The sequence below is a fragment of the Anomalospiza imberbis genome, chromosome 3 (genome assembly GCF_031753505.1).
Source record: "Anomalospiza imberbis isolate Cuckoo-Finch-1a 21T00152 chromosome 3, ASM3175350v1, whole genome shotgun sequence".
NCBI classification, from domain to species: Eukaryota; Metazoa; Chordata; class Aves; order Passeriformes; family Viduidae; genus Anomalospiza; species Anomalospiza imberbis.
Genome location: NC_089683.1, coordinates 922,932 through 949,799, shown reverse-complemented (window position 1 = coordinate 949,799; position 26,868 = coordinate 922,932). Strand labels below are relative to the sequence as shown.

Genomic DNA, 26,868 nt, shown 5'->3' with positions numbered 1-26,868 from the left:
CCTTCCCAGCTCCCTCAGCCCCTCCTGGGGCTCCGTTCCCTTCCCAGCTCCCTCAGCCCCTCCTGGGGCTCCGTTCCCTTCCCAGCTCCCCCAGCCCCTCCTGGGGCTCCGTTCCCTTCCCAGCTCCCCCAGCCCCTCCTGGGGCTCCGTTCCCTTCCCAGCTCCCCCAGCCCCTCCTGGGGCTCCGTTCCCTTCCCAGCTCCCCCAGCCCCTCCTGGGGCTCCATTCCCTTCCCAGCTCCCCCAGCCCCTCCTGGGGCTCCATTCCCTTCCCAGCTCCCCCAGCCCCTCCTGGGGCTCCATTCCCTTCCCAGCTCCCCCAGCCCCTCCTGGGGCTCCATTCCCTTCCCAGCTCCCTCAGCCCCTCCTGGGGCTCCATTCCCTTCCCAGCTCCCCCAGCCCCTCCTGGGGCTCCATTCCCTTCCCTGGACACGCTCCAGCCCCTCCAGGTCTCTCCTGGCAGGAGGGGCCCAGAGCTGCCCCCAGCACTGGAGATGCCCCAGCAGTGCCAGCCCAGGGGATGGGCACTGCCCTGGCCCTGCTGCCACCCCAGAGCTGGCACAGCCCAGGGGCCAGTGGCCTCTTGCCCACCTGGGCACACCTGGGCTCGTGTCCAGCTGCTGGCACCATCACCCCCAGCAAATCTTCTCCAGCACCATTAAACCATGACACCGTCTCTGCCAGCACTGCACCTTGTGCTGCACGGCTTCCTCGGGCTCAGAAGCTGCTCAGTGTCCCTTCAAGAGCAGCCAGAGGAGTGTTCCCTCTCCGCCCCTGCCAGCCTGGGACAGCAGGAGCACGCTCCTGCCTCGCCCCCAGCCAGCAGGCACATACCCACTGCAAACTGAAACCATCGGGACTCCTGACTCCACGGCAGCAGCGGCCCAGCCAGGGCTGAGGAAGGCTGTGGATCATCCTGCACAAAGCTCCTCTGCTCCTGCTCTGTCAGCTCCAGGGACACCAGCTCCTCTCCAAGGACAGGCTCCTTCCCTGTTGGAGCCACGTTGCTTCCTCCACATCCCCCCAAACCCACTGGCTCTTCTCCAAATCAATGGAGTGTGGCCAGAGAGCTTCTGCCAGGCACAGCTCAAAGGCTGAGGCACAGCGAGGCCCTGGCACAGGTTGCCCAGAGAAACTGTGGCTGCCCCTGGGTCCCTGGAAGTGTTTCAGACCAGGTTGGATTGGACTTGGAGCAACCTGGGATAGTGGAAGGTGTCCCTGCCTGTGGCAGGGGGTGGCACTGAACGGGTTTAAGGTCCCTTCCAGCCCCATTTGTGAGTGTGACAAGGTAACCCAGCTTTGGAAGCCGCAAAGGGCAGAGCACGCCAAGCCTCAGTGCCTAAATCAAGGCTGGAATACGTGACCCAGTACCGAGATTTGTGCTGGATCAGCCATTTTCCCAAGGCTTAAATAGCCAGGAAGAAAGCTCCCCAAGGAAACAAGGCACACAGGAAGCAAGGAAGGCAGCAGGGCAGAGACATGAGAGGGGCACAGAAGGTGCTCTTGGAGCACTAAGTGAACCCACCCACTCCTGTCAAAATCTCTAGACTCAGTAAAGCCACAGGCTCTGGGGCAAAGCTCCTCCTGTCCTCAGCACACAGCTCCATGAGAGCCCTGCTTCCACTTCCAGCCCTGTGTCCCCAGAGCAAGGCCAGGGAGCACCCCACCAGGGCCTAACTGGGGACAGGGAGTGGCTGACGCTTTTTGTGCTGTGTGGGACATTCCTCCTCACCCTGGGCGCCTTTCAGGGTTCTGCTCCCAGATTCAACTGCAGCAGCATTTCTGTCAGAGGTGTCTTCAGGAAACAAGCTGGCAGCAGTTCTGGTCCCTGCCACACGATCGATCCAGAAGGGTGTTGGAGACCCCCTTGTCCCTGCACAGGTGCTGAGAGGGAGTCCCACCAGCAGCCCCACCAATCCCTCCAGCAGGACAGGAAGCAGGCTCAGCATCCAACAGTCTTCCTCTTGGAGCAAAAGAGCTGTCTTTGCAGGAGCCAAACCAGTCCCTCTGGGAGGCCTGGCTCCCAGCTGAGTGTTTTGGTTACCTTTTACCAGCACCCACACAAACCCGCGGCCATTCCCTGCCTTTCGAAACACGCAGACGTTTTCCCGATGAATCCCCACAGAGCCAGCCTTCCACAGGGAATCTCGTGCACCCTGCCACATCATTCCAAGTCACCCCCCCAAGTCCATTTCTCTCCGCCTCAGCAGGGTGCAGGAGGAGTGTGAGCAAGCCCTGGCCACCCCGGCCCCCTGGGATGGCTCCAGGAGGAGCTGTGCTCCCAGAAGGCCTCAGACTTGTCCTGGTTGTCCCACTCTCTTAAGTGACACCGCACGAGCCACCCTGGAAGGATGACTGGAACGTGGGCCCACATGATGGGTCCCACAACCAGAGCAAAGCAAAGAAGGTGAGGTGAAGCCTTCCTACTTCACGGCTGGCGTGGGAGAAGAAACAAATATGGAAAGCACCCTCCTCTCCACATAAACACAGGATCCAGTGTTCACTCGTGTCAAGGATGTCGCCTGCTTTGGTCCAAAATCAGGCCCCAGGGATTTAAATGCCACGGCAGAGCCTGTTGGTACCCCCAGCACTTCCTTCAAGGTTCCCAGCACTTTGAACAAGACACAGCTTGGCACGAGGAGATGGGAACAACGTGGGTTCCACGGGTGTGACTGCACGGAGCAGCCACGGGGCAGGAGCACGGCAATCCTGAGCTCCATGGGGGCAGTTCCTGGGCTGGCCGTGCTCCCGGGAAACCCACAGCCCCTTCTGCGGTCCCTTCATGGTGGGGGGACAGCCCCAGAGCTCGCTGGGTGTGGGGACAGGTCACCACTGCCCTCCCTGGACCCCAGCCCAGGAGGAGGAGAAGCTCCCGGTCACGCCCTGACCGTTCCAGCAAGGGGGAGGTCCCATGTCACACACACTGTCCCACCTTTACTGGTCCTCGCTGCACCCACAGCCCCCCACATCCCGGCTCTCACCCACTGCAATTCCTCTGCCACACAACCCCGGGTCTCCCTGCAGCCCCCCAACCCACAAACCTCAGGCTTCACTGCAGCCGTCCCCCCCAAATCCTGCGTTTCCCTGCAGCCTCCCCAAGACTGGGGCTCCACTGCAGAGCTCTCCATACCCTGAAACCCCAACGTCTCACTGGAGCCTCGCCCCAAAAGCCAGGTTTCCCTGCAACGCCCCGTCCCCAAACGCCAGGCTCCCCTGCAGCCCCCTGCCACCATCCCAGGCCTCACTGCAGCACCAAGCCCCTGTCCCCAAGCCCCCGTGTGTCACTGCAAAGCCACCAAACCCCGCGGCTCCCTGCACCTCCCACCCCTTCCCAACCCGGCTTTCGGGCCTCACTGCAGCCCCCCGAAGCCCCGCACACCCCAGAAATCCCCCTCCCCAACAACCCCCGGTCCCACTGCAGCCCCTCGCAACGCTCCCTACAGCTCCCCCGCACCCCCTTTAAATCGCGCCTTTCAGCGCGGCCTCTCCCTCCGCCCCAAACCCCGGGACTGCCTCCACATCCCCTCCCCACACCTCGGGTCTCTCTACAGCCCCTCAAGACCCCCCGCTGGAGCCTCCCCTGCTCCGTGCACCCCGACCTCCCCCAGCCCGGGCCGCCCCTCAGCGCCCCCCTCACGGCGCCAGGCCCCGAGCCCGGCCCCCGCCAGCGCCGCTACCTTGTACTTGCTGAAGCCGGCGAGCTGCTCGGGGCTCACGTACTCCATGGTGGCGCTGCCGGTGTTGCCGCTGCCGCCGTTCGCAGTGCTACCGTCGCCGTTCCCGGTGCCGTTCCCGGTGCCGTTCCCGCTGCTCCCGGTGCCGTTCCCGGCGCCGCATCGGCCCACCCGGCGTGGCCGTGACGTCACCGCAGCCCGCCCCGCCGCGACGGCGCCGCCTGGCGGCCGGGAGGGCCCCACGCAGGAGGGGAGCAGAAAAAAGCGGGGGGAAAAGATCCCCCCCAAAAAAGCGGGGGGGAAAAGATCCCGGGAAAAAGCGGGGGGAAAAGATCCCCCCCAAAAAAAGCGGGGGGAAAAGATCCCCCGGGGAAAAGCGGGGGAAAAAGATCCCGGGAAAAAGCGGGGAAACAAAGATCCTCGGGAAAAGCGGGGAAAAAAGATCCCCCCCCAAAAAAGCGGGGGGAAAAGATCCCCCGGGAAAAAGCGGGGGGAAAAGATCCCGGGAAAAAAGCGGGGGAAAAAGATCCCGGGAAAAAGCGGGGGGAAAAAGATCCCCAAAAATGCGGGGGAAAAAAGATCCCGGGAAAAAAGAGGGGAAAAAAGATCCCCCGGGAAAAAGCGGGGGGAAAAAGATCCCCAAAAATGCGGGGGAAAAAAGATCCCGGGAAAAAGCGGGGGAAAAGATCCCAAAAAAAAAAAAAAAAAAAGCGGGGAAAAAGATCCCGGGGAAAAGCGGGGGGAAAAGATCCCGGGAAAAAGAGGGAAAAAAAGATCCCGGGAAAAAGTGGGGGGAAAAGATCCCGGGAAAAAGCGGGGGGAAAAGATCCCCCCCCAAAAAAAGCGGGGGGAAAAGATCCCCCGGGGAAAAGCGGGGGGAAAAAGATCCCGGGAAAAAGCGGGGAAACAAAGATCCTCGGGAAAAGCGGGGAAAAAAGATCCCCCCCAAAAAAGCGGGGGGAAAAGATCCCCCGGGAAAAAGCGGGGGGAAAAGATCCCGGGAAAAAGCGGGGGAAAAAGATCCCGGGAAAAAGCGGGGGGAAAAAGATCCCCAAAAATGCGGGGGAAAAAAGATCCCGGGAAAAAGAGGGGAAAAAAGATCCCGGGAAAAAGCGGGGGAAAAAGATCCCCAAAAATGCGGGGGAAAAAAGATCCCGGGAAAAAGCGGGGGAAAAGATCCCAAAAAAAAAAAAAAAAAACCGGGGAAAAAGATCCCGGGAAAAAGCGGGGGAAAAGCGGGGGGAAAAAAGATCCCGGGAAAAAGAGGGAAAAAAAGATCCCGGGAAAAAGCGGGGAAAAAAAGATCCCGGGAAAAAGCGGGGAAAAAAGATCCCGGGAAAAAGCGGGGGAAAAAGATCCCGGGAAAAAGAGGGGAAAAAAGATCCCGGGAAAAAGCGGGGGAAAAAGATCCCCCCCAAAAAAGCGGGGAAACAAAGATCCTCGGGAAAAGCGGGGAAAAAAGATCCCCCCCAAAAAAGCGGGGGGAAAAGATCCCGGGAAAAAGCGGGGGGAAAAGATCCCAAAAAAAAAAAAAAAGCGGGGAAAAAGATCCCGGGAAAAAGCGGGAGAAAAAGATCCCCCCCAAAAAAGCGGGGGAAAAAGATCCCGGGAAAAAGCGGGGGGAAAAGATCCCCCCCAAAAAAGCGGGGGAAAAAGATCCCGGGAAAAAGCGGGGGGAAAAGATCCCAAAAAAAAAAAAAAAGCGGGGAAAAAGATCCCGGGAAAAAGCGGGGGAAAAAGATCCCCCCAAAAAAAGCGGGGGAAAAAGATCCCGGGAAAAAGCGGGGGGAAAAGATCCCCCCAAAAAAAGCGGGGGGAAAAGATCCCGGGAAAAAGCGGGGAAAAAAGATCCCCCCCAAAAAAAGCGGGGAGAAAAGATCCCGGGAAAAAGCGGGGGAAAAAGATCCCCAAAAAAAAGCGGGGGGAAAAGATCCCCAAAAATGCGGGGGGAAAAGATCCCGGGAAAAAGCGGGGGGAAAAGATCCCGGGGAAAAGCGGGGGGAAAAGATCCCGGGAAAAAGCGGGGGAAAAAGATCCCAAAAAGAAAGCGGGGGAAAAAGATCCCCAGAAATGCGGGGGAAAAAGATCCCGGGAAAAAGCGGGGGAAAAAGATCCCCCCCAAAAAAGCGGGGGGAAAAGATCCCGGGAAAAAGCGGGGGGAAAAGATCCCGGGGAAAAGCGGGGGATAAAGATCGCGGGAAAAAGAGGGGAAAAAAGATCCCGGGAAAAAGCGGGGGGAAAAGATCCCGGGAAAAAGCGGGGGAAAAAGATCCCAAAAAGAAAGCGGGGGAAAAAGATCCCCAGAAATGCGGGGGAAAAAGATCCCGGGAAAAAGCGGGGGAAAAAGATCCCGGGGAAAAGCGGGGGGGAAAGATCCCGGGGAAAAGCGGGGGAAAAAGATCCCCCCCAAAAAAAGCGGGGGGAAAAGATCCCGGGAAAAAGCGGGGGGAAAAGATCCCGGGGGAAAGCGGGGGGGAAAGATCCCGGGAAAAAGCGGGGGGAAAAAGATCCCGGGGAAAAGCGGGGAAAAAGATCCCGGGGAAAAGCGGGGGAAAAAGATCCCGGGGAAAAGCGGGGGGGAAAGATCCCGGGGAAAAGCGGGGGAAAAAGATCCCCCCCAAAAAAGCGGGGGGAAAAGATCCCGGGAAAAAGCGGGGGGAAAAGATCCCCCCAAAAAAAGCGGGGGGAAAAGATCCCGGGAAAAAAGCGGGGGGAAAAGAGCCCCCCAAAAAAAGCGGGGGAAAAAGATCCCGGGAAAAAGCGGGGGAAAAAGATCCCCAAAAATGCGGGGAAAAAGATCCCGGGAAAAAGCGGGGGAAAAAGATCCCCCCCAAAAAAGCGGGGGGAAAAGATCCCGGGAAAAAGTGGGGGGAAAAGATCCCGGGAAAAAGCGGGGGAAAAAGATCCCGGGAAAAAGCAGGGGAAAAAGATCCCGGGGAAAAAGCAGGGGAAAAAGATCCCGGGGAAAAAGCGGGGGAAAAAGATCCCGGGAAAAAGCGGGGGAAAAAGATCCCGGGGGAAAAGCGGGGGAAAAAGATCCCGGGAAAAAGCGGGGGAAAAAGATCCCGGGAAAAAGTGGGGGAAAAGATCCAAAAAAAGTGGGGAAAAATATCCCAAAAAAGCGGGGGGAAAAGATCCCGGGAAAAAGCGGGGGGAAAAGATCCCTAAAAAAGCTGGAAAAAAGATTCCAAAAAAGTGTGAAAAAAACATCCCCAAAAAGTGGGGGGAAAGATCCCAAAAAAGTCCGTAATTCTTTGCTTTTTATTGTCCTTTATTGTCCTAACTGTCCAAATTCTTATTACTCTATTTGTATAACCATAAAAACCCATACTCCTTTCAGCTCCAGGGTGTCTAGAAGAGGTTGGGCACAGTCCGATAAAGAGGCCATAAAATCCCATCTTGGAATTTTTGAGTGTCTTGTTGCTGTTATCTCAATGTGAAGAATTTCTTGGTTATTTTATCCATTCCCTGTGCTGGCCACAGAAAGGTATCTTACATCACATAGCTTCTGTTTTAATATTACGCCTAAAACGATATTTACTACACTACTTACAAAAGATTAATACAACATTACTAAAAAGCATTACCTTCAAACACAATGTAGTGCTCATTTTAATATTGCGAAGAGCCAATCATGTAATATATGCTTTTTTTTTCACATCCTCCCAGCCAGGCACCCCAGCCCTGTCCCCCTCCTTCTCCAGCCTGTTCTGGTTTGAAACCAAAACCAGTGAGAGACTCACGAGTCAGAAATACAATTTATTGGGAAAGGTCAAAAAGAAAACAAAATCATGCAATAATACAAAAGAAAAACCACTGACATAGTCAGAATGCAACCTGACACCCTTTTTGGTCAGGGTGGTGGTAGCTGTCCAAATTGGAATGGCTGCAGTCCTCCTGGAAATTTGTAGATATTTTTGGTTTAGTTAGAAAAAGAGAAAGATTTTTGTTAAGTTTGAAAAAAGTTTGGAAGGAATGTAAACAATCTGTTATATTGTTTTCCGTTCATATTATTTATAAATATGTTCTACCACACTGACCTACGTCCAGTGTACCAATCAAATAAAATATTTTTACTTTAAAACCAATAAAATTAATATTCACAGTGTTCTCTATAAAAGAGAGACGTACTTCTAAATAAACACTCATTCTTTACCTTCTAAAAATAAAATCTCTTCATTCCTGTGAAAAATGCATATTTTATGATTGGCTTTTTCAAATATTGCAGTGAATATTACATGTGTCATGTTAGAAAGTTATGCTGTATTAATTCTCTTAAGTGGTGTGTTAAATATAGTTTTAGGTTACAACATAATGTCAAAATAGAAACTCTGCAATGTAGGATTTTTTTACTAGATCAAGCAAGAGATGAGATAATCCAGAAATTCTTCGCACAGAGATAACAGCGAAAGGGCCCATAAAGAGTTAGACCTCCTTATCAGAAAAGACAAACATCCTTCCACCTTCTCTCCATCTTTATGGAACCACTAGGATTAAGGGGAAGAAGCTGACAAAAACCAGAAAAGTTCTTAATTTGCAAGGAATTTATGCATCATGCATGAGATGTATGAATATGCAACAGGCTGTTGTTTTTAAGGGTTAATCCTTTGTTCACAAGGCATGCTTGTCGTGGCTTAAGTGCCCGAGAGCATCCGGACCGTCCGTAAGTCATTGCTTTTTATTGTCTTGTAATTGTCCTAACTCTAAATTTTTATTAGTCTAATTTTATTACTATTTTTATAGCCATTTTATTATTACTAAACTTCTAGAATTTTAAAAACCAAGTGATTGGCATTTTTCACAATTCCCATCCCTACCTCAACAACAAGAGAAATCCAGTAGAAAAGCCTGAGTCTGGTGTTCCAAAACCCCAGGTTTTATCCATTTAGGAATGCTTGGCTCCTCCCTCCGGGCGGAGCATCTCACAATGGGATGCTGTAGCTTTTATCAGTCTCACGCAGTGACATTCAGTAGCCCATTAACAGCAGATGTCTCCCTTGTTTTCCCCATGTGGAATGTGGTGTGGAGATTGTTCACCTGCGGTGACTGCTGGGTTGGATCCTGGTGAAGGTTGTTTGGGGTCAGTGACCCCAGCAGTGGGACCCAGCTGTGGCTCGGGCTCTCAGCAGAGTCACGAGTTTGTAGTTAGTTAGAGAGGTAAGTAAGAAGTAAGTTTGTAGAATAGGATAGTTTCTCTTTAAATAGTATGTTAATGTAATAGAGTATAGTTTTAATAAAGCTGTCCTTCAGCCTCCTGATCTGGAGCCAGACATCATCATTTCTTCCCACATCCGGGGTTCGCCGCATTTTTACTGCACACACCCCCTCCCCCAGTGCCACCCCGTCCCCTGCCTGTCTGCAGCACACAGAGCTCAGGTCACCAAAGGCTGTGGCTCCCCTGAACACAAAGCAGACTCAGAGCAGTCCAAATCAACTCTTTTATTAGCAGAGCCTGCAGGGGATGAGGCTGAGCAGCCCTTCAGCAGCTCTCCAGGAGAGCTGGACCCTCGCTTTCCCAGTGGGGTTGCAGCACCTGCACAGCAAAAGCCCCCACAGCTCCCTGGGGCAGAGCCGGCTGGTGCCACCTTCTCCAGAGCACGGCCCTGGTGCCACCAGCCTGCCTGGACAGCACCAGCACTGCCCCAAGGGCTGCTGTGGAAGGTGCTGACAGGCAGGGTTCTCCACGTGGGGCATTCCAAAGGCTTTGGATCAGCAGCGAGGCCAAGGACAGGAGCAGCTCCTGCTGGGGCTGAGAGCTGGAGGGAAGGGCAGCAGCCCCAGGCCCCTGAGCAGGAGCAGCTGCCCTGGACGGAGACACAGCACCTCTGAGCCAGGGAGTGAAAGCACTGCCTGAGTCCCGGGGCGGTCTTGTCACTGTTTTCCTGAGCCCGCAGGCACAACAGCTCCTGCTGGGAGAACGGCCCCGGTTGATCCAGGAGGCTGCAGTGAGGGAGGGAAGGATGACACCCAAAAACCAAGCAGCCCAGCTTGCAGCCAGTGTGGAGCTGGCCTCGGGTCCCGCAGCCCTTTCTCCGAGCAGGACAGCTCCCTGCTGCAGGAAAGCTGCCTCTGGGGCACTGTCCCTTCTTGTCTCACAGCAGCTGATCCAAGGGGTGCTTTGAGTGCTGCCTTTGCCCCGTCCCTGGCCCTTGGGCTCAGGCTCAGCCACGAGGCCGATTGCCCCAAGGAGAGGCTTTGGTTTGGCTCTAGGACAGAGCTGAGGGAAACATTTCTAGCAAACAGGCAAGAGGATTCTGGCTTTTTCATGAAGCGAGGGAGTTGCTGACTGAGGGGTGAAGTAATGCGCCTTATTTCATTAAATTTGGGGAAAATTAGATGCCACCGTCTTCACTGGGATTGAGAGGATTGTCATTGTAATTGCATTTTGTGGAGAGGCTGGTACAAAACTCTCCTAAACTGCAAAGTTGCTGTTATTCTTCCTCCCCGTGGATGTGGCCTAGCGTTTCTCCAGCTCATACAGTGCTTCCTGCTTGGTAATTCTCCGCCACGCCTCAGGGATTTCTCCTTTGCCCTGAAATTTCCCATTGTACAGAGCTTCCAGCTGTGTCCTGAAATGAGACACAAACCATTTCCAGTACGCCTGCATGGATGGATCAGGAAGAATGTTCCAAGTGGAATAAGGAGGTCCAGCATCACGGTATGTCCTGTAAGGGATCCACGGGCCACCACCAACACTGAATTTGCAGTCACTTGCAACAAGGCTGGAACAAATGTCAATGACCAGTTTGTGTGTATCATACTCGATGCCAGGTAAACATGCCCACCATGTGAATCCCATCAAACCTTGTGGGCGATGGAAGACCACCTGATGGTCTCCATTGTGATTCTGCATTGTGCTTGTGCAGACAGCCCCACAAAAGGGGCACTGTGCCCAGCACCCTGCAAAATGCTCCGCCAGGATGGTGTGAGGCTGCCTTGAAAACGAGCTCAGGTCAGCCCCAGCCAATTCTATCATCAGCCTTTCCCTCAGGTCATCCAGAGCTTCCGCCATGGCACTGCTCAGGAACTCAATGTCTGTGACCTCCTGGTGCTCAATGCCCTTCAGCTCACTTCTGGGCAAGTTGATCACCTCTGTCAGATCCCTGCAAAATTCATCCAGCCAGTGACAGACTTGGTCTTCTCTGTCTTTCCTGTCTTTGACAATTTGGGTTGATAAAGAAACAGCTGACAGGATGTTTTGATAGAGAAGATTAAGGGAGGAACCTAAAAACATCCTCAGCCTCCTACTCCCATCCAAACAGTATCTCCTAACTTGTGTCTCAATGTACCTCTCACAAAACTGTTTTGGAGACCTAAGGTACTGCTTGAAATACTCAAAATTTTCCTTTTCTGCCAGGTATCTCAGGATGCAAACTTCCAGATTGGCTCTGCTGCCCTGGAAATCTGGGAATTTGCCCTGCATGTCCTTAGCGATGTCTTTTGCTGCCCTCTCATAGACAGCCCGGCGAAGAGCTGGTTCAATCTTGTCACAAAGGAAAACAGCAAAAGTTGTGACAGAAGTGGCTCCTTGGCAGGAAATCTGGAAACATTGGAAGAAATCTTCTTTCTTGCTGCTCAGGTACACAACTGGGTCATTTGCCTTTTGGAATGCTTCATGCATGGCTTTAAACCTTTCTGCTGCCATTGTGCACAGATACAGAGACAAATCTATGCTGTACTCTCTGGTAAAGGTACATTTTGCATTGCTGGGGACAGAGTTCACACCTTTCTGTACTTCATTGAGTATTTCATGAATAAAATTTCTGCTGTAATCACGTTTCTCCTCTTCTTTCTTAGCAATGTTTGCCATCACACACTCTATGACATTGTCTGTGATGTGCTGAAAGTTGATCACATCAGCATTGGAAATGCTCCTGGGATCTGGGATAAAGCCAAAATACTTTTGCTTCATTATGTGTTTCTGCAGGTCTAAACAAAATCCTCCACCTCTGGGAAATGACCTGATCCGTGCATGGATACCTGGCTCCTTAAAGTGCTCTACAAGGACATCTTCAATTTCTGCATCGATATCCACCCATTCTGGAGGACGAGCGGCAGAGAAGACTTCGACAATCCACTGGTTCCAGACAAGAGTAAAGTTATCTTTCAGATCTCTCTCACTGAGACTCTTCCCTTTCAGACTCACAGCCAGATGCCTACTCCTTCTCAGGAGCTCATCTTCATATTCCAACTTCCTTGCATCCAGTTTCTTCTGCTCCTTCTGTAGCTCAATAAGATTCTCACATTTCTTTTTTGTTTCATGAAGAAGAGTCTCTTTCAGTTCTTTCAGCTTCAGCTCTGTGCCTGATTTCCACTGGACCAGTATCTCACAGTCTTTGTCTTCCCTGAAATACTTTTCCACTTCTTTCTCAATGGCATCACTTGTCTCTTGCACCAGCCCTTCAAGGTGTTCTCTGGTGACATTCTGCCAGTCCCCATTCCGAATTTTGTTGTCCAGTCTCATCTGTACATCTAAGATGTGACTCCTCAGCCTCCAGGTCCACTGACTAAAGGCACTTTCCAGTTTCCTGTACACAGCAATCTCCAGGGAATTCTTGAAGCTGAAAACAAAGTTTTCATTCAGCAGAGCATTCCAGAGGTCACCAATACGATCTTTCAGGCTCGAGAGCCTCAAAATGCTGCTCTGCGACTGCTTCTTGGCATCCTGGAGGATTTTGCTCTTTAGTTGCTGGACGTTCTGGCTGTAGGTGGGGTTGGGTGGTGCCATTGGGGGGTTTCCTTCCCACAGGTGAGCAAAGTAGTGAATGTGGGTGGTCACATCAAAGCCAATGACATCGCTGAAGGAGGAGACGTCACAGAATTCCTGCTGAGCAGCTACCACAGTCATTTCATCCAGCTTTTCCTGCAAGCGCCTTTGTCCTTCCATGTTCTGCTCCTTGGCCGTTGCTTCTCCCACGTTTTGGTGGACAAAGAGGCAGCTTGGGGAAAGATTGACTTTCTTCATCCTCAGGAAAGCCTGCACAGCGATCTGGAGAACATCTTGCATTTCTGATGGGTTTTCTCCAAAGATATTGATCACAGTCAAGTTGCCAACACCAATGACAAAGGTGGCCAGCTCGTTGTCATGGTTCAGGGACTGTTTATTGGCCATCTCGATGGCACGAAGTCCCTCTGTGTCAACCACCAGCACAAAATCAAAGCCCAAGTCTTGCTGCAGCTGCTCGCTCACGGGGAGGAGCTGCATGAAGGCTCCACGGGTGCATCGCCCTGCGCTGACGTTGAACTGCAGACCAAACATGGCATTCAGCAGGGTGGACTTGCCTGTGCTCTGGATGCCGAGCACGGAGAGCACAAACACTCGTTTGTCCCCCAGCCTCTCAATTAAGCTGTCAAAGATTGCTCCCACCCAGCGCAAGGGCAGGTAAGAAGCGTCCCCATCCATCAGCTCCACGGGATACCCGGAAACCATCAGCTCTGCTGCAATTTCCGGAAGGCTGACAAAATTGTCTTTTGTGGAGTTCATTAATTGCAGAGCTTCATAAATCTGCCCTACCTCTCTCAGAAGGTGCTCCAAGCCAATGGATGAACTGTTGATTTCATCAGAGAGGGCATCCAAGCAACTCAGCAACTCATCATTGCCACTGGGTTTTTTCTTGCTTTTCTTTCTTGACAGGTTTTCAGACCATAATTCATGATATTCTCTCCTCAGTTCTTCAAGGCGACCACAAGACAGCTCGTGCATAAAGACCTTCATCCACTGCAGGAAGTATTTCTTGGTATCTGCTGGCTGGGCCTGGAGAAAGCCAAGGAAAGATTTCATCAGTGGGTTGAGGGGGAAAGCTTGCTCAAGTTGCTTTCTTCTAATTGCTGTCTTCTCGTTTTCAATTTGGCTGCGATGATGCTCAATGCTCCTGTTCCTCTTCTCCTGCAAGCGAGTGAGTTCTTTGTCCTTTTGGCACCACTGGTACCATAGTTTTCCTTGAAGCGGCAGCAGCCGGGATTTGATCTCAGACAGCTTCTCTTTCTTCAGAAGCTCCATCAGCTCCTTTGCCTTTTCTTTGGCTGTCACACACGCGGGTTGATCTGCATCCACTATGAATCCGTGCTGGCGAGCTTTGTCCATGCAGGCCTGCAGGCTGAAACATGGGTTAGACCCTTCCAGGAGATTCCCAATTGTCTTGGTCAGCTGCTCCATCAGTTCTGCTTCGTTTCTGTTCTTGATCCCTATTGTTATGGTTCTGCTGGCTTGTCCACCTGCAACGTTCTCTTTTTCTGTGAGAAGACAAACCAAAGGCCTTTGTGACTGCCACAGGTCCTGCAGAAGCTTTTTCCCCCTGTTGTCCATGTGCTCCCAATCAGACACAAGAGCCACATTGACAGCAGATACCTCCTGCAGGAAGTGCAGCTGTGCTCCGTGATCCCTGGCGTCTCCATGCAGGTTACAGAAAGCCACGCAGCACTCAAAGGTGTCATCGGGGCTTCCACGGGGGCAGTACCAGGCAATCTCCACCAGCCCTTCCATCAGCAAACGCTCTCTGGTGCTGCCTTTGCAGTGGCGGTGGAAGAAAGTGTCGTGTTTGCGCTTGCTCAGCAGAGCGTTGAGGAGCTGGGACTTGGAAGAGGAGGCTGAGCTGCCAATGCGGATGAAGGAGACGATGGGTGTCTGTGCCTGAAAGATGAGTTTGTTGTTGTAACTCTTTGTTTGGGCCTGCTTTCCCGACTTCTCTGCCTCTTTCCAGCTCATTTGGATTTGGCTGAGGGCGTAGAGCGGGAACTCGATGCGTGAAGTGCTCGGGTTGGGCACCAGCAGAGGCAGCGCCAGTTGACAGAACGCCAGCTTGGTTGCAAGGGTCTGCCTCAGGAAGTCATCAGCACAATGGAAAATGGCCATCTGCAGGTCCATGGGGTGCACATGGCCGTCCCTGCTTCCACGTTCAGGGGCTGCTTCCATCATCTTATCAAGAAAGTTTTCAAAGGAGTCTGATTGCTGGCTCTCTTGCTCTCTGGTCTGTGGCACGGGTGCAAGGCCTGGTTTGTTCCTTTCCCAGCAAGTCAGGTACCTCACCTGGTAGTCCACAGTTAGCAGCTTTTGCAAGAAGTAGAATGGCAGTTCCTTGTCCTGGCTGGGCTGGCTGTCCTGCAGAGATGTCCTGCAGATGGTGCGGAAATCTCCCATCCCCATTTTTCTTGGATAGTGATTTTCCAGTCCAAGGCGCTTGAGCAACTGGAGGAACTCCTGGTTTGCAGTGGCTTCACTTTCTTTGAATTTGCTGCTGTCTCCCTTGGATTGGAACTGACTGGGGGCCTCAGGTGTACGAAAAGTGTCTTCCAGGTCTTTGAGTATGGTCTGCATCCTCTGTTCATCCCATATGTCATCCAAGCACCCACTGATCAAGGAGTCCAAGTCCTGTTCCAGCCTCTCCCAGTCTTCACCTCCTCTGTGCTTTTGGAGGAGATTCTCTATCTGTGTGGACCACAAACCTTTCATGTGATCTTCCATGAAAACTAAACGCTCCCTCTTCTGCTCAGGGGACAGCTCTTGACTTTCGGGTGTCACTGTCAGACCTGTCAGCAGCAGGAAGGCCTCAGCCCTGTCAGCATCTTGCTCCTTCAGGTTCATGTATTCCTCATGTGCCGCTTCCATTTCCTTGGCCATGTACTGAATTTCTGGGTGTCCAAGGAGGTGCTGAAAAGTGCTGCCTTCCACCTGGTACCCTGTGCTGGTCGCGATCAAGAGCACCAACAGCTTCATGTCCTTCTGAGCCTGTTCCTGGAGAGACTGGAGGAAGGAATAAATGGCGAGGCTGCTGGTCTGGGTGGCTTCTATCTTTGCTTCGTGAACGGCAGAAGCAGAGCTTCCTGGTGCATAGGTGACAGCATGGATGTGCTCCTTCATTTGCTGCAGTGTTCTGATGAGCTCTTGAAGCTCAGCGACTTTGGGAGATCTGGGAAGCGGGTGCTCAGTCTGGAAGACCCATTGCATGATGAAGGAAGCCTCAGGGAAGTCCTTGACAGAGTAGATATGAGGATTCAGGAGGCTCCTCAACATGACCTTGATAGAGCTGGTGTTTTCTGGAGGCGACTCCTGGCAGCTCCGCACGGTTTTCACCAGGAAGTCCTGCAGGGCTTTGTCCGACAGGCACACGTTGATCCACACACTGGGGTTCCTGGTTTTTGCACTCAGATCATCTTTTAGCTCCATCAGCATGAGCAGCTTCCCTTCATCCACCATCCCCTCCCAGGCCCTCACAGTCCCCATGAAATCTCTGGCCTCTTGCACTGCACTGCCCAGTTCCTCTCCAAAAACGGTGCCTACGCTCTGATTCGTCAACGCTTTGTACGCAGCCCTGAGGGCTCTGCTCATCTGACCACCAGATTTAAAATCCCCACAGTGATTGCACAGGATGACGTCCCACACTGGGATCAGCTCAAAGCCGCGGTCGATAACGCACCACGTTGTGTTATCAGACACCAGCCCCGTTTTCCACTGAGGGAGAGAAGCTGTGTCTGCTGGGCCCCCCGTTTTGACCACGTTGAGCTGAATTGCTGTATGGGAACTCTCTCCGGCGCTTCCCTGGACAGAAGCCATTGAGCTGGATCCGGAAACATCCAGGGTCCCTTCTACAGTGGCCCTTAAGCCAACCCAGCTGGCCCAAACAAAGTTGTTCAGTGCTTCAGATGTTTGTCGTTTCATCTCTTCCCACTGCGTAGCTTGGAATCCTTCTGTAGACGCCTTCCACCAGAATATCCCCCCTAAGTGGAGGGGACCCTGGTTTATGTGGGACCCAAACCTGCTGAAGAAGCTCTCACACATCTTCACCAAGGTGGGGTTGTCTTCTTCCCAAGTGAAGCTCAAAAGCTGCTCCATGTCTTGCAGCTCCCGCAGAGCCGCATCCGAGAGGCGAAGCTGATGCCTTTGGAAGTAGCAGGAGGCCAGAGGGATGTACTGGTACTTGGTGGTGCAAAAGTAGCTCTGCTCAGAGCAAGACTGGTGGGTGTCCTGTGACTGCGAGGAGCTGCTGTAATCTACACCCACTCCCAGAATAGTTCCCCAGAATGAGGATTTGGCAGAAACACTCATGCTGAACCCCAGCTGCTCCATGGACTTGGTGAAAGTGGATTCTGCTGCAGAGGAGGAGAACTCCTTCCTCTCAAGCAGCGATCCTTGCTGTGGACCGGCGAGCTGGAATCCCTCAGGAACCCTGAGCAGCTGCTCTCGCTTTGCCAGCGCATCTTCAGGTCTGCTGGTTCTGTAGATGCCCTGCAGGGCCAGTCCCCCCGACGCCCGCCTCAGCACCTCCGTGTCAGGGATGTTCTCCCTCCTGCCTGCTGACAGCTCCTGCTGCTCCAGCTGCTTCTGGATGCTCTCCAGCATATCCGCCAAGGGCTTCTTTGGCGGTGGCCAGAACTCTTTGGGAATCTCCATGGCTCGCCACAGAGTCTCTGCTTTCTCCCTCAGAGCATCCTGGCTGTGGCTGCAGCTGTTGAGCATTTCTGTCAGATCGTTCAGGGCTTGTTTGGCCACCTCTTGTCTTTGCTTTGTCTTCTCCAAGTACTCCTTCTGCACCTCTTTAGTGGTTGTTTTTTCATCTGTTATTTTCAGCAGTTTCTGGAGTGCCTTTTTCTCCCAGGGGTGCCGTACCTGACACTCCAGCCTGAGGTAGTCCTCATATTCCAGATGTTGCAGGGCTTCTCTGCACTTGATTCCCAGGATCTGTGAAGCTTTGAGCAGCCAATATCCAGCATCCAGTCCTTCCTTCTGGAACGCTTCTGCCAGGAGCTGTGCCTTTGCATCCCCCTCCTGTGTGTCCTCCTGCGAAGCCATGGCTGTGGAGGAAAAACAGAGACGTTCCCTAAGGTGTTGTCAGGCGCCCCAGGCTCCTGGCAGAGGCTCTGCAGCAGCTGCAGCCCCGGTGATTGCTCCCACCCGGCTGCTGGAGCCAGGCCTGGGATGGCACAAGAGCCAGGGTCTCCTTCCCAGCACCCTGGATGTGCCTGTTGCTTTCCTGTTTGCAGGATTAACCCTGAAGGTGAGCGTGTATCCCAGAGACTGCACAGACACACAGAGACACAAACACAGACAGAGACACAGACACACGGAGACACAAACACAGACACAGAGGCACACACGGAGACACAGGGACCTGTGGGAGACGGCCATGGGGAAGAGAGGGCCGGGATGCCATGGGAAAGCACCATCTTTTAACATAGAAGCTGGTGCAACTTCCCATCATTCCTCGCTTTTTCAGGCAAGTGCATGGTTGTCAGTCACCAGGCGTTCACTCCCCAGTTCTAGAAAATGCTGTATCCCCTGTTCCCCCATTAGCCCTCCCTGGAAAACCACTCCCTCCTCACTTCCCCATGGCTACAGGCCAAGTCACCCCACTCCAACCCCTCCCCTGACTCCTCTCCCCATTGGATGATTTGTATCCTGATCCCTTCCACCTCCCCTCAGTGACATACCCTGACCCCTCCCTTGGTCCTGGCTCTTTGCCACCGGTTCCCTTCAGCAGAAGTTGTGTTCCTGCTTCTCCTCTGCCTCCTTGGATTCTACCCACTCCTACCCTGCCCGGACCCTCGGATTTCTCCTTAATAAACCCTGCTGGATTGTACCAAGAGTGGGCTGGAGGAGTTGCTGATGCAGGCTGAAGTGGAGACGCTCTCGGTGCCGCAGGCACTCCAACAGCACCTGCCCGGGGAAGCTATCTAAGGCCACCCGCAGGGACACACACCGAGACCCACAGAAACACACCGAGACCCACAGAAACACAAACAGACAGAGACACACACAGAAACGCACACAGAGACCCACAGAAACACACACAGAGACCCACAGAAACACAGAGAGACCCACAGAAACACAAACAGACAGAGACACACAGAGAAACGCACACAGAGACCCACAGAAACACACCGAGACCCACAGAAACACGCAGAGACCCACAGAAACACAAACAGACAGAAACACACACAGAGACCCACAGAAACACACACAGAGACCCACAGAAACACAAACAGACAGAGACACACAGAGAAACGCACACAGAGACCCACAGAAACACACAGAGACAGACACAGACACAGAAACACACACAAAGACCCACAGAAGCACACACAGAGACACACAGAGAAACACACGCAGAGACCCACAGAAACACACACAGAGACCCACAGAAACACACACAGAGACCCACAGAAACACACAGAGACAGAGACACACAGAGAAACGCACACAGAGACCCACAGAAACACACTGAGACCCACAGAAACACAGACAGAGACACACAGAGACACACGCAGAGAGACCCACAGAAACACACAGAGACAGAGACAGACACAGAAACACACACAGAGACCCACAGAAACACACACAGAGACCCAAAGAAACACACACAGACAGAGACACACAGAGAAACACACAGAGAGACCCACAGAAACATGCAGAGACCCACAGAAACACAGAGAAACACACAGAAACGCACACAGAGACCCACAGAAATACACCGAGACCCTCAGAAACACACACAGACAGAGACAGACACAGAAACGCACACAGAGACCCACAGAAACACACAGAGACAGACACAGACACAGAAACACACACAAAGACCCACAGAAACACACACAGAGACACACAGAGAAACACACGCAGAGACCCACAGAAACACACACAGAGACCCACAGAAACACACACAGAGACCCACAGAAACACGCAGAGACCCACAGAAACACACAGAGACAGAGACAGACACAGAAACACACACAGAGACCCACAGAAACACACAGAGACAGAGACACACAGAGAAACGCACACAGAGACCCACAGAAACACACTGAGACCCACAGAAACACAGACAGAGACACACAGAGACACACGCAGAGAGACCCACAGAAACACACAGAGACAGAGACAGACACAGAAACACACACAGAGACCCACAGAAACACACACAGAGACCCAAAGAAACACACACAGACAGAGACACACAGAGAAACACACAGAGAGACCCACAGAAACATGCAGAGACCCACAGAAACACAGAGAAACACACAGAAACGCACACAGAGACCCACAGAAATACACCGAGACCCTCAGAAACACACACAGACAGAGACAGACACAGAAACGCACACAGAGACCCACAGAAACACACGCAGAGACCCACAGAAACACACAGAGAGACACACAGAGAAACACACACAGAGACCCACAGAAACACGCAGAGACCCTCAGAAACACACACAGACAGAGACACACAGAGAACACGCAGAGACCCACAGAAACACAGACAGAGACACACAGAGAAACGCACACAGAGACCCACAGAAATACACCGAGACCCACAGAAACACGCAGAGACCCACAGAAACACACACAGAGACAGACACAGAAACACACACAGACACACACAGAAACACGCAGAGACCCACAGAAACACACACAGACAGAGACACACACAGAGACCCACAGAAACACAAACAGACAGAGACAGACACAGAAACACACACAGAGACACACACAGAAACACGCAGAGACCCACAGAAACACACACAGACAGAGACAGACAGAAACACACACAGAGACCCACAGAAACACACAGAGAGACCCACAGAAACACGCAGAGACCCACAGAAATACACACAGAGACCCACAGAAACACACACAGACAGACACACACACAGAAACGCACACAGAGACCCACAGAAACACACAGAGACCCACAGAAACACGCACAGAGACCCACAGAAACACACACAGACAGAGACACACACAGAAACGCACACCGAGACCCACAGAAACACACACAGAGACACACAGAAACACGCAGAGACCCACAGAAACACGCAGAGACAGAGACAGACACAGAAACACACACAGAAACCCACAGAAACACACAGAGACAGACACAGACACAGAAACACACACAGAGACCCACAGAAACACACACAGACAGAGACACACAGAGAAACGTACACAGAGACCCACAGAAACACACGCAGAGACCCACAGAAACACACCGAGAGACCCACAGAAACACACACAGAAACACACACAGAAACACACACAGAAACACACACAGAGACCCACAGAAACACACAGAGACCCACAGAAACACACAGAGACAGAGACAGACACAGAAACACACACAGAGACCCACAGAAACACACACAGAGACCCAAAGAAACACACACAGACAGAGACACACAGAGAAACACACAGAGAGACCCACAGAAACATGCAGAGACCCACAGAAACACAGAGAAACACACAGAAACGCACACAGAGACCCACAGAAATACACCGAGACCCTCAGAAACACACACAGACAGAGACAGACACAGAAACACACACAGAGACCCACAGAAACACACAGAGACCCTCAGAAACACACAGAGACCCACAGAAACACACAGAGACAGAGACAGACACAGAAACACACACAGAGACCCACAGAAACACACAGAGACCCTCAGAAACACACAGAGACCCACAGAAACACACAGAGACAGAGACACACACAGAAATGCACACAGAGACCCACAGAAACACACGCAGAGACCCACAGAAACACACAGAGAGACCCACAGAAACACGCAGAGATCCACAGAAACACACGCAGAGACCCACAGAAACACACAGAGAGACACACAGAGAAACGCACACAGAGACCCACAGAAATACACCGAGACGCACAGAAACACACGCAGAGACCCACAGAAACACACAGAGACCCTCAGAAACACGCACAGACAGAAACACACAGAGAAACGCACACCGAGACCCACAGAAACACACAGAGACCCACAGAAACACACACAGAAACACACACAGAGACCCACAGAAACACGCAGAGACCCACAGAAACACACAGAGACAGAGACGACACAGAAACACACGCAGAGACCCACAGAAACACACACCGAGACCCACAGAAACACAAACAGACAGAGACACACAGAGAAACGCACACAGAGACCCACAGAAACACGCAGAGACCCACAGAAACACACACAGACAGACACACACAGAAACGCACACAGAGACCCACAGAAACACGCAGAGACCCACAGAAACACACACAGACAGAGACACACACAGAAACGCACACAGAGACCCACAGAAACACGCAGAGACCCACAGAAACACATAGAGACAGAGACAGACACAGAAACACACACAGAGACCCACAGAAACACACACAGAGACCCACAGAAACACACAGAGACCCACAGAAACACACAGAGACCCACAGAAACACACAGAGACAGAGACACACACAGAAACGCACACCGAGACCCACAGAAACACGCAGAGACCCACAGAAACACACACAGAGACACACACAGAGACCCACAGAAACACACCGAGACCCACAGAAACACGCAGAGACCCACAGAAACACAAACAGACAGAGACACACAGAGAAACGCACACCGAGACCCACAGAAACACACACAGACAGAGACACACACAGAAACGCACACAGAGACCCACAGAAACACGCAGAGACCCACAGAAACACACACAGAGACACACAGAAACACACACAGAAACACACACAGAGACCCACAGAAACACGCAGAGCCCCACAGAAACACACAGAGACCCACAGAAACACACACAGAGACACACAGAAACACGCAGAGACCCACAGAAACACGCAGACTCACTCAGCCACACACCCTGCCCTGGACAGGATGCTGCCTTCACCATCACTCACGCCCTCCCTGCGGAACTCCTCAATCCACAAGTGCAGACAGCCGGGGGCATTCCTGGCTCCCTGGAGCCCTGGCACAGCCCCTCTGCCCATCCAACAGCCCTGCCTGCATCCTGCACCCTCTGCCCAGCCCACGGCTGCCCTGCTCGCTGCCTGGCCCAGCCTGCTGCTCCCAGCACCCATGGGCACCCCACACTCCCCAGGCACGCTCCCCCCGCGCCCGGCACGGCCCCAGGGGCTCTGACCTGTGCTCCTGCTCCAGCTGCCAGCGCAGCCCCTCCCTCGACCCGCTCTGGCCTCTTCCCAGGAGCTGCTTCCTGGCACACTCAGGAGCCCACCCCAGAGCAGGGGGGAAACCCGGCTTGTCCCTGCCCACAGCTGTGCCTGGGGCATCCTGGTGGCCCTTCAGGAGAGACTGGAGATGCTGGGAGCCAACTCAGAGAGGTGTCCTCTGTGATCTGCCGCTCGTTAGCACAGAGGGTCTCGTCAGGCAGGTGCCCATTGATGGCAGTCTTGGCTTCAGCCACCACGGAGCCACCAAGTTCAAAATCTCTGGTGACAGGGGGAAAAGTGCCTGCGAACCTTCAACTGGGCAACTGCCTTTAAAGCTTTGGGGTTGTGACTGTCACACAACTCTGAGAATTGTCCCTGTCTCAGTTCATTTGGATACTGGAGAGATTTACTCCTTGCAAAAAATCCTTCAGAGCATTCAGCTTCTGTCCCACCAAGGCCACAACACTGTCACCAGCACAGGAATTGATCCCAGGGGCTTGCACTGGGCTCCTGCACCCTTCCAGAGCCTTCAGGGGCAGCTTTCCCTCGGGAATCCCTGCAGGACTGGGCAATGTGTGCAAGGGCTGTGGGCTCTGATTGCCCTCACCCACCTCACAGCAGATGCTCCCGTTGCTCCCAGCCTTGGCTTCCCAGCAGACGCCGGCAGACAAGGGCCCCAGCTCAGGGGACCCAGCACAGCAGCAGGGGCAGACCTGGGGCACACAGCAGGGCGTGGCGAAGAAGATGGGAACCCCTTGAGAACTCAGGTGTGGAGCACCAGGAAGGAAAGCCCTGAAATCCTAAAGGAGAAGAGCAGACAGTCAAGAGAAAGTGACCCGTGGGCACAGAGGATTCATTCCAGGAGCACTGGAGGCCAACCCTTCTCCTCCACTGTCGGAGTCCAGGACATCCCTCTGGCTGCCCTGGCTGGCTTGAGACCCTGGCAGGGGGCTCGGAGACCTTGGCATGAAGTCAAAAACACCTGTGGATTCAATTTTAGCCTGTGGAAAAAGCTGCCAACTCTGTGTGAGGAATTACAAGCCACAAGGGTTTGAGTGGTGTGGTAGTTGAACTGACACAGGGTGGAAAAGTAGAATTTTGGGATTTTTAGAATGGGGTCCAGGGGGTACAAGATGGAGGGATTTGGGCGTGTCCTGACCTTCTTCTCCTTCTTCTTGCCCTCCGTGTCTTGGTGTGATGGTGACACTTTTCTGTTGGTTTAAGGTAGGGACACACTGTCCAACAGAAATGACAGACATTGGCACGTCATTGTAAACACACTATACATAACTTTTGATACAAAAGGTAAACACCGCTCATGAAGGCAGAGCACAATGCCATGGCTGCCTTGCTGAAAAGACCTTGGCAGGTCAGAGAAAAAATATTGTAGATAAGAAAAAATAAACAACCTGGGCTGCGAACCTTGAGAAGCTGACCCTACACATTCCAGACTTCTCCTTTGGTGGCTCTGGATGGGAGAAAAAGGACTTTTACAATCTTGGGGTCATCAAGACACCACAGAGACAGACCCTAAGACTCCACTGGCAACTGCCCAGGCAGCAGGGAGTCCTCAGGGCTCTTCTGGGGAGGTGACCAGAGCAGGGTTTCACCGGGGACCTACATCCATGTTCCCTTCCTTCCCAGAGCAGGGTTTCACCGGGGACCTACATCCATGTTCCCTTCCTTCCCAGAGCAGGGTTTCACCGGGGACCTACATCCATGTTCCGTTCCTTCCCAGAGCAGGGTTTCACCGGGCACCTACATCCATGTTCCTTTCCTTCCCAGAGCAGGGTTTCACCAGGCACCTACATCCATGTTCCCTTCCTTCCCAGAGCAGGGTTTCACCGGGGACCTACATCCATGTTCCGTTCCTTCCCAGAGCAGGGTTTCACCGGGGACCTACATCCATGTTCCCTTCCTTCCCAGAGCAGGGTTTCACCGGGCACCTACATCCATGTTCCGTTCCTTCCCAGAGCAGGGTTTCACCGGGGACCTACATCCATGTTCCCTTCCTTCCAGAAGGAAGCTGGACATGCAGGAGAGGTGGGACAGAACAAAGCCCATGAAGGTCAACAAGGCCAAGTGCAGGTGCTGCCCCTGGGTCGGGGCAGTTCCAGGCACAGACACAAGATGGGAAGAGAATGGATTGAGAGCAGCCCTGAGGAAAAGAACTCGGGGCTGCTGGTGGGTGAGAGGCTGTCCAGGGAGCGTCTGTGCTCTCGGGGCAGCAGACAAGGTGTGGAGGGGGCAGAGCGGGGGGAAGCTCAGGGCCCAGGAGAGGGGGGAGAAGCAGCGCTGGGCTTGGATCCCAGCAGGCACTGAGCCCCCCAAGTGTGCTCCCACCAGCAGGATGGGGACAGGAGGGGGACAGCAGAAACAGGAAAAGCCCCTGGCTCGAGACAAGGGCAGCTCAGCAGCACAGGAAGGCTGGGCGTGCTGGCAGAGCACAGGAGGGATTTCAGACACCAGTTGTTTCCTTGGGGCACATGTCCAGCTGCTCCCTGGGCAGCAGAGCCTCAGTGCAGGGCGGCTGCTCAGGAAGGGAAGCGCTGGAGCTTGTCCTCTCTGTCCACTTTTGCCAGCCCTGTTCCCACCCAAATTCTTTCCCACTGGAGCACTGGCAGGACTGGTTCAGTCTCTGGAGCCAGAGGTTGCCCCGGACAACATTAACTCCAGCCCAGGCACCCTTGGCAGTCGCTGCACGGCTTCCCATTGCTGCAGGACTAGGGAAAAAGTCCCATGCGACGGTGTCAGTGCCCGCAGAGAGGCACTAAGCACATTCAGAGCATATCTCGGGACCGAGTTCCTCCTTGGAAGCAAACGAGGGAAGCAGCAAGGCTGGCAGCAGGACCTGCCTGCACCCCATTTCATGGGAACAGCCCCCCGAGAGTGTTTTCCCCAGCCCTGCCCCAGGCTCTGGGGCTCTGGGAACACTGCCTTTGTGGGGCTGTAGCAGGGACCAGAGCGCTCTGGGTGGTGATGCTTGGACTGTAAGAGAGGAGAATCCCACCCTCCCTGCATGGGCAGGAAAAGGAATGATCCCCCAGGGCTCCTGCCCTCGGGGGAGCGCAGCCATCGGTCCCGGCGCGGGGCCGGGGGTGTCCGGGCCGGGCAGGGTCGGCCCCGGCTGCCGGGAGCGTTTCCCGGCCGGGCACGGGCTGGCGGCAGGGAAGGGGCTCCGCACGGGATCTGTGCCCGGCCAGCCCCGCTGCCAGCTCTCGGGCCAGGCTTTGCGCCTCTGCAGACTTCACTCTGCCCCTCCATGCCCCCGCATGCCTCCTCCTTCCCCCGCCGCTCCGCTCCCACCGCTGTGACCCCGGCCCCCTCCCAGCTCAGCCCCCGCAGCGCACACGGCTGCCCCGAGCTGCCCCAAAGCGGCTGCCGGCAAAGGCGGCTTCCTGCAGCCCGCGCTCGGAGCACACACCGCCCGCACGCTGCCCTCAGCCCCCTCTTCTCCCGCCCTGCCATCTCCCCGGCCGTGCCAAGGCACGGGGAACAGGAGGCAGGAGAGCAACAAGACAGCGCTCCCGGCTGCTCCCGGCTCCCAGCCCCGCAGCCCATGCCCATCCCCTACCTTCTCCCTCCGGGCCCCGCAGCTCCCGGGCTGGGAGAAGTCCCGCACAGCCCAAAAAGCTCCGGCTCTGGGAGCTGCTTCCCCTTTTATCGGGGCAGTGGGGGAGCAGGCACTCCTTTCCCCTAAATCATGTGTCGTCTGCAGCAGTGTGAAAGCGAAACTGCTGTTCCCTGTTTTGGGGTGTATCTTGGTTTGAAAAGCCAGGTGTCTGCTAAGGAAGGCAGGAGCCTCCCCTGAAATGGAAAATGGAAATTCTCTCCCTCCAAATTATTATATTTTTGAAATTAAGGGGCTCTCTGGCAAAGATATGGGAGCAGGAATAACAGTTCTTTATTGGGAAAATTAAAAATACAAAAGCAACAGTACAAACAGACAAAACCAACCCTGCCAGGGTCAGAGCAGGCCCTGGCAGCCTGTGGGTCAGGGGGGTGGCAGCAGTCCCATCCCATGGTGGCTCAGCCCTCCTGCAGTGCCAGCTGTGGCTCTGCTGGAGCAGGATCCTGGACAAGGCTGGAGTTTTCCTCTGAAGCTCCAGGGCTGGTGGAGATGGGCCTGGGCTTCCTCTGGGAATGCAGTGGGGAGGAAAGCTGCTCCTCTGGGAATGCAGTGGGGAAGAAAGCTGCTCCTCTGGGAATGCCGTGGGGAAGAAAGCTGCTCCTCTGGGAATG

At 53.8% G+C, this 26,868-nt stretch overlaps 2 protein-coding genes across 4 annotated transcripts in view; both read right to left on the bottom strand.

Moving 5' to 3' along the window:
• Positions 1 to 3,819, bottom strand: part of SELENOI (selenoprotein I) — a 32,312-nt gene extending 28,493 nt beyond the window's left edge. For both annotated transcript variants that reach the window (XM_068183118.1, XM_068183119.1), the window contains exon 1: positions 3,677 to 3,819. In XM_068183118.1, the coding sequence (XP_068039219.1) occupies positions 3,677 to 3,724 (48 nt within the window). In that variant the 5' untranslated portion in view covers positions 3,725 to 3,819. The remainder of the gene's footprint in view (positions 1 to 3,676) is intronic.
• A 6,214-nt stretch (positions 3,820 to 10,033) lies between these two features.
• On the bottom strand, positions 10,034 to 26,264 carry LOC137470073 (interferon-induced very large GTPase 1-like). Of its 2 annotated transcripts, none has more exons than XM_068183085.1 (2): positions 26,201 to 26,264; positions 10,034 to 17,461 (listed from the first exon to the last, which is right to left on the bottom strand). In XM_068183085.1, the coding sequence occupies exon 2, from the start codon at positions 17,457 to 17,459 to the stop codon at positions 10,131 to 10,133; it is 7,329 nt and encodes a 2,442-aa protein (XP_068039186.1). In that variant the 5' UTR covers positions 17,460 to 17,461; positions 26,201 to 26,264; the 3' UTR covers positions 10,034 to 10,130. The 2 variants fall into 2 exon arrangements, with proteins under 2 accessions (XP_068039186.1, XP_068039185.1); XM_068183084.1 differs by lacking the exon at positions 26,201 to 26,264 and adding an exon at positions 23,238 to 23,424.
• Between the last annotated feature and the right edge of the window lie 604 nt (positions 26,265 to 26,868).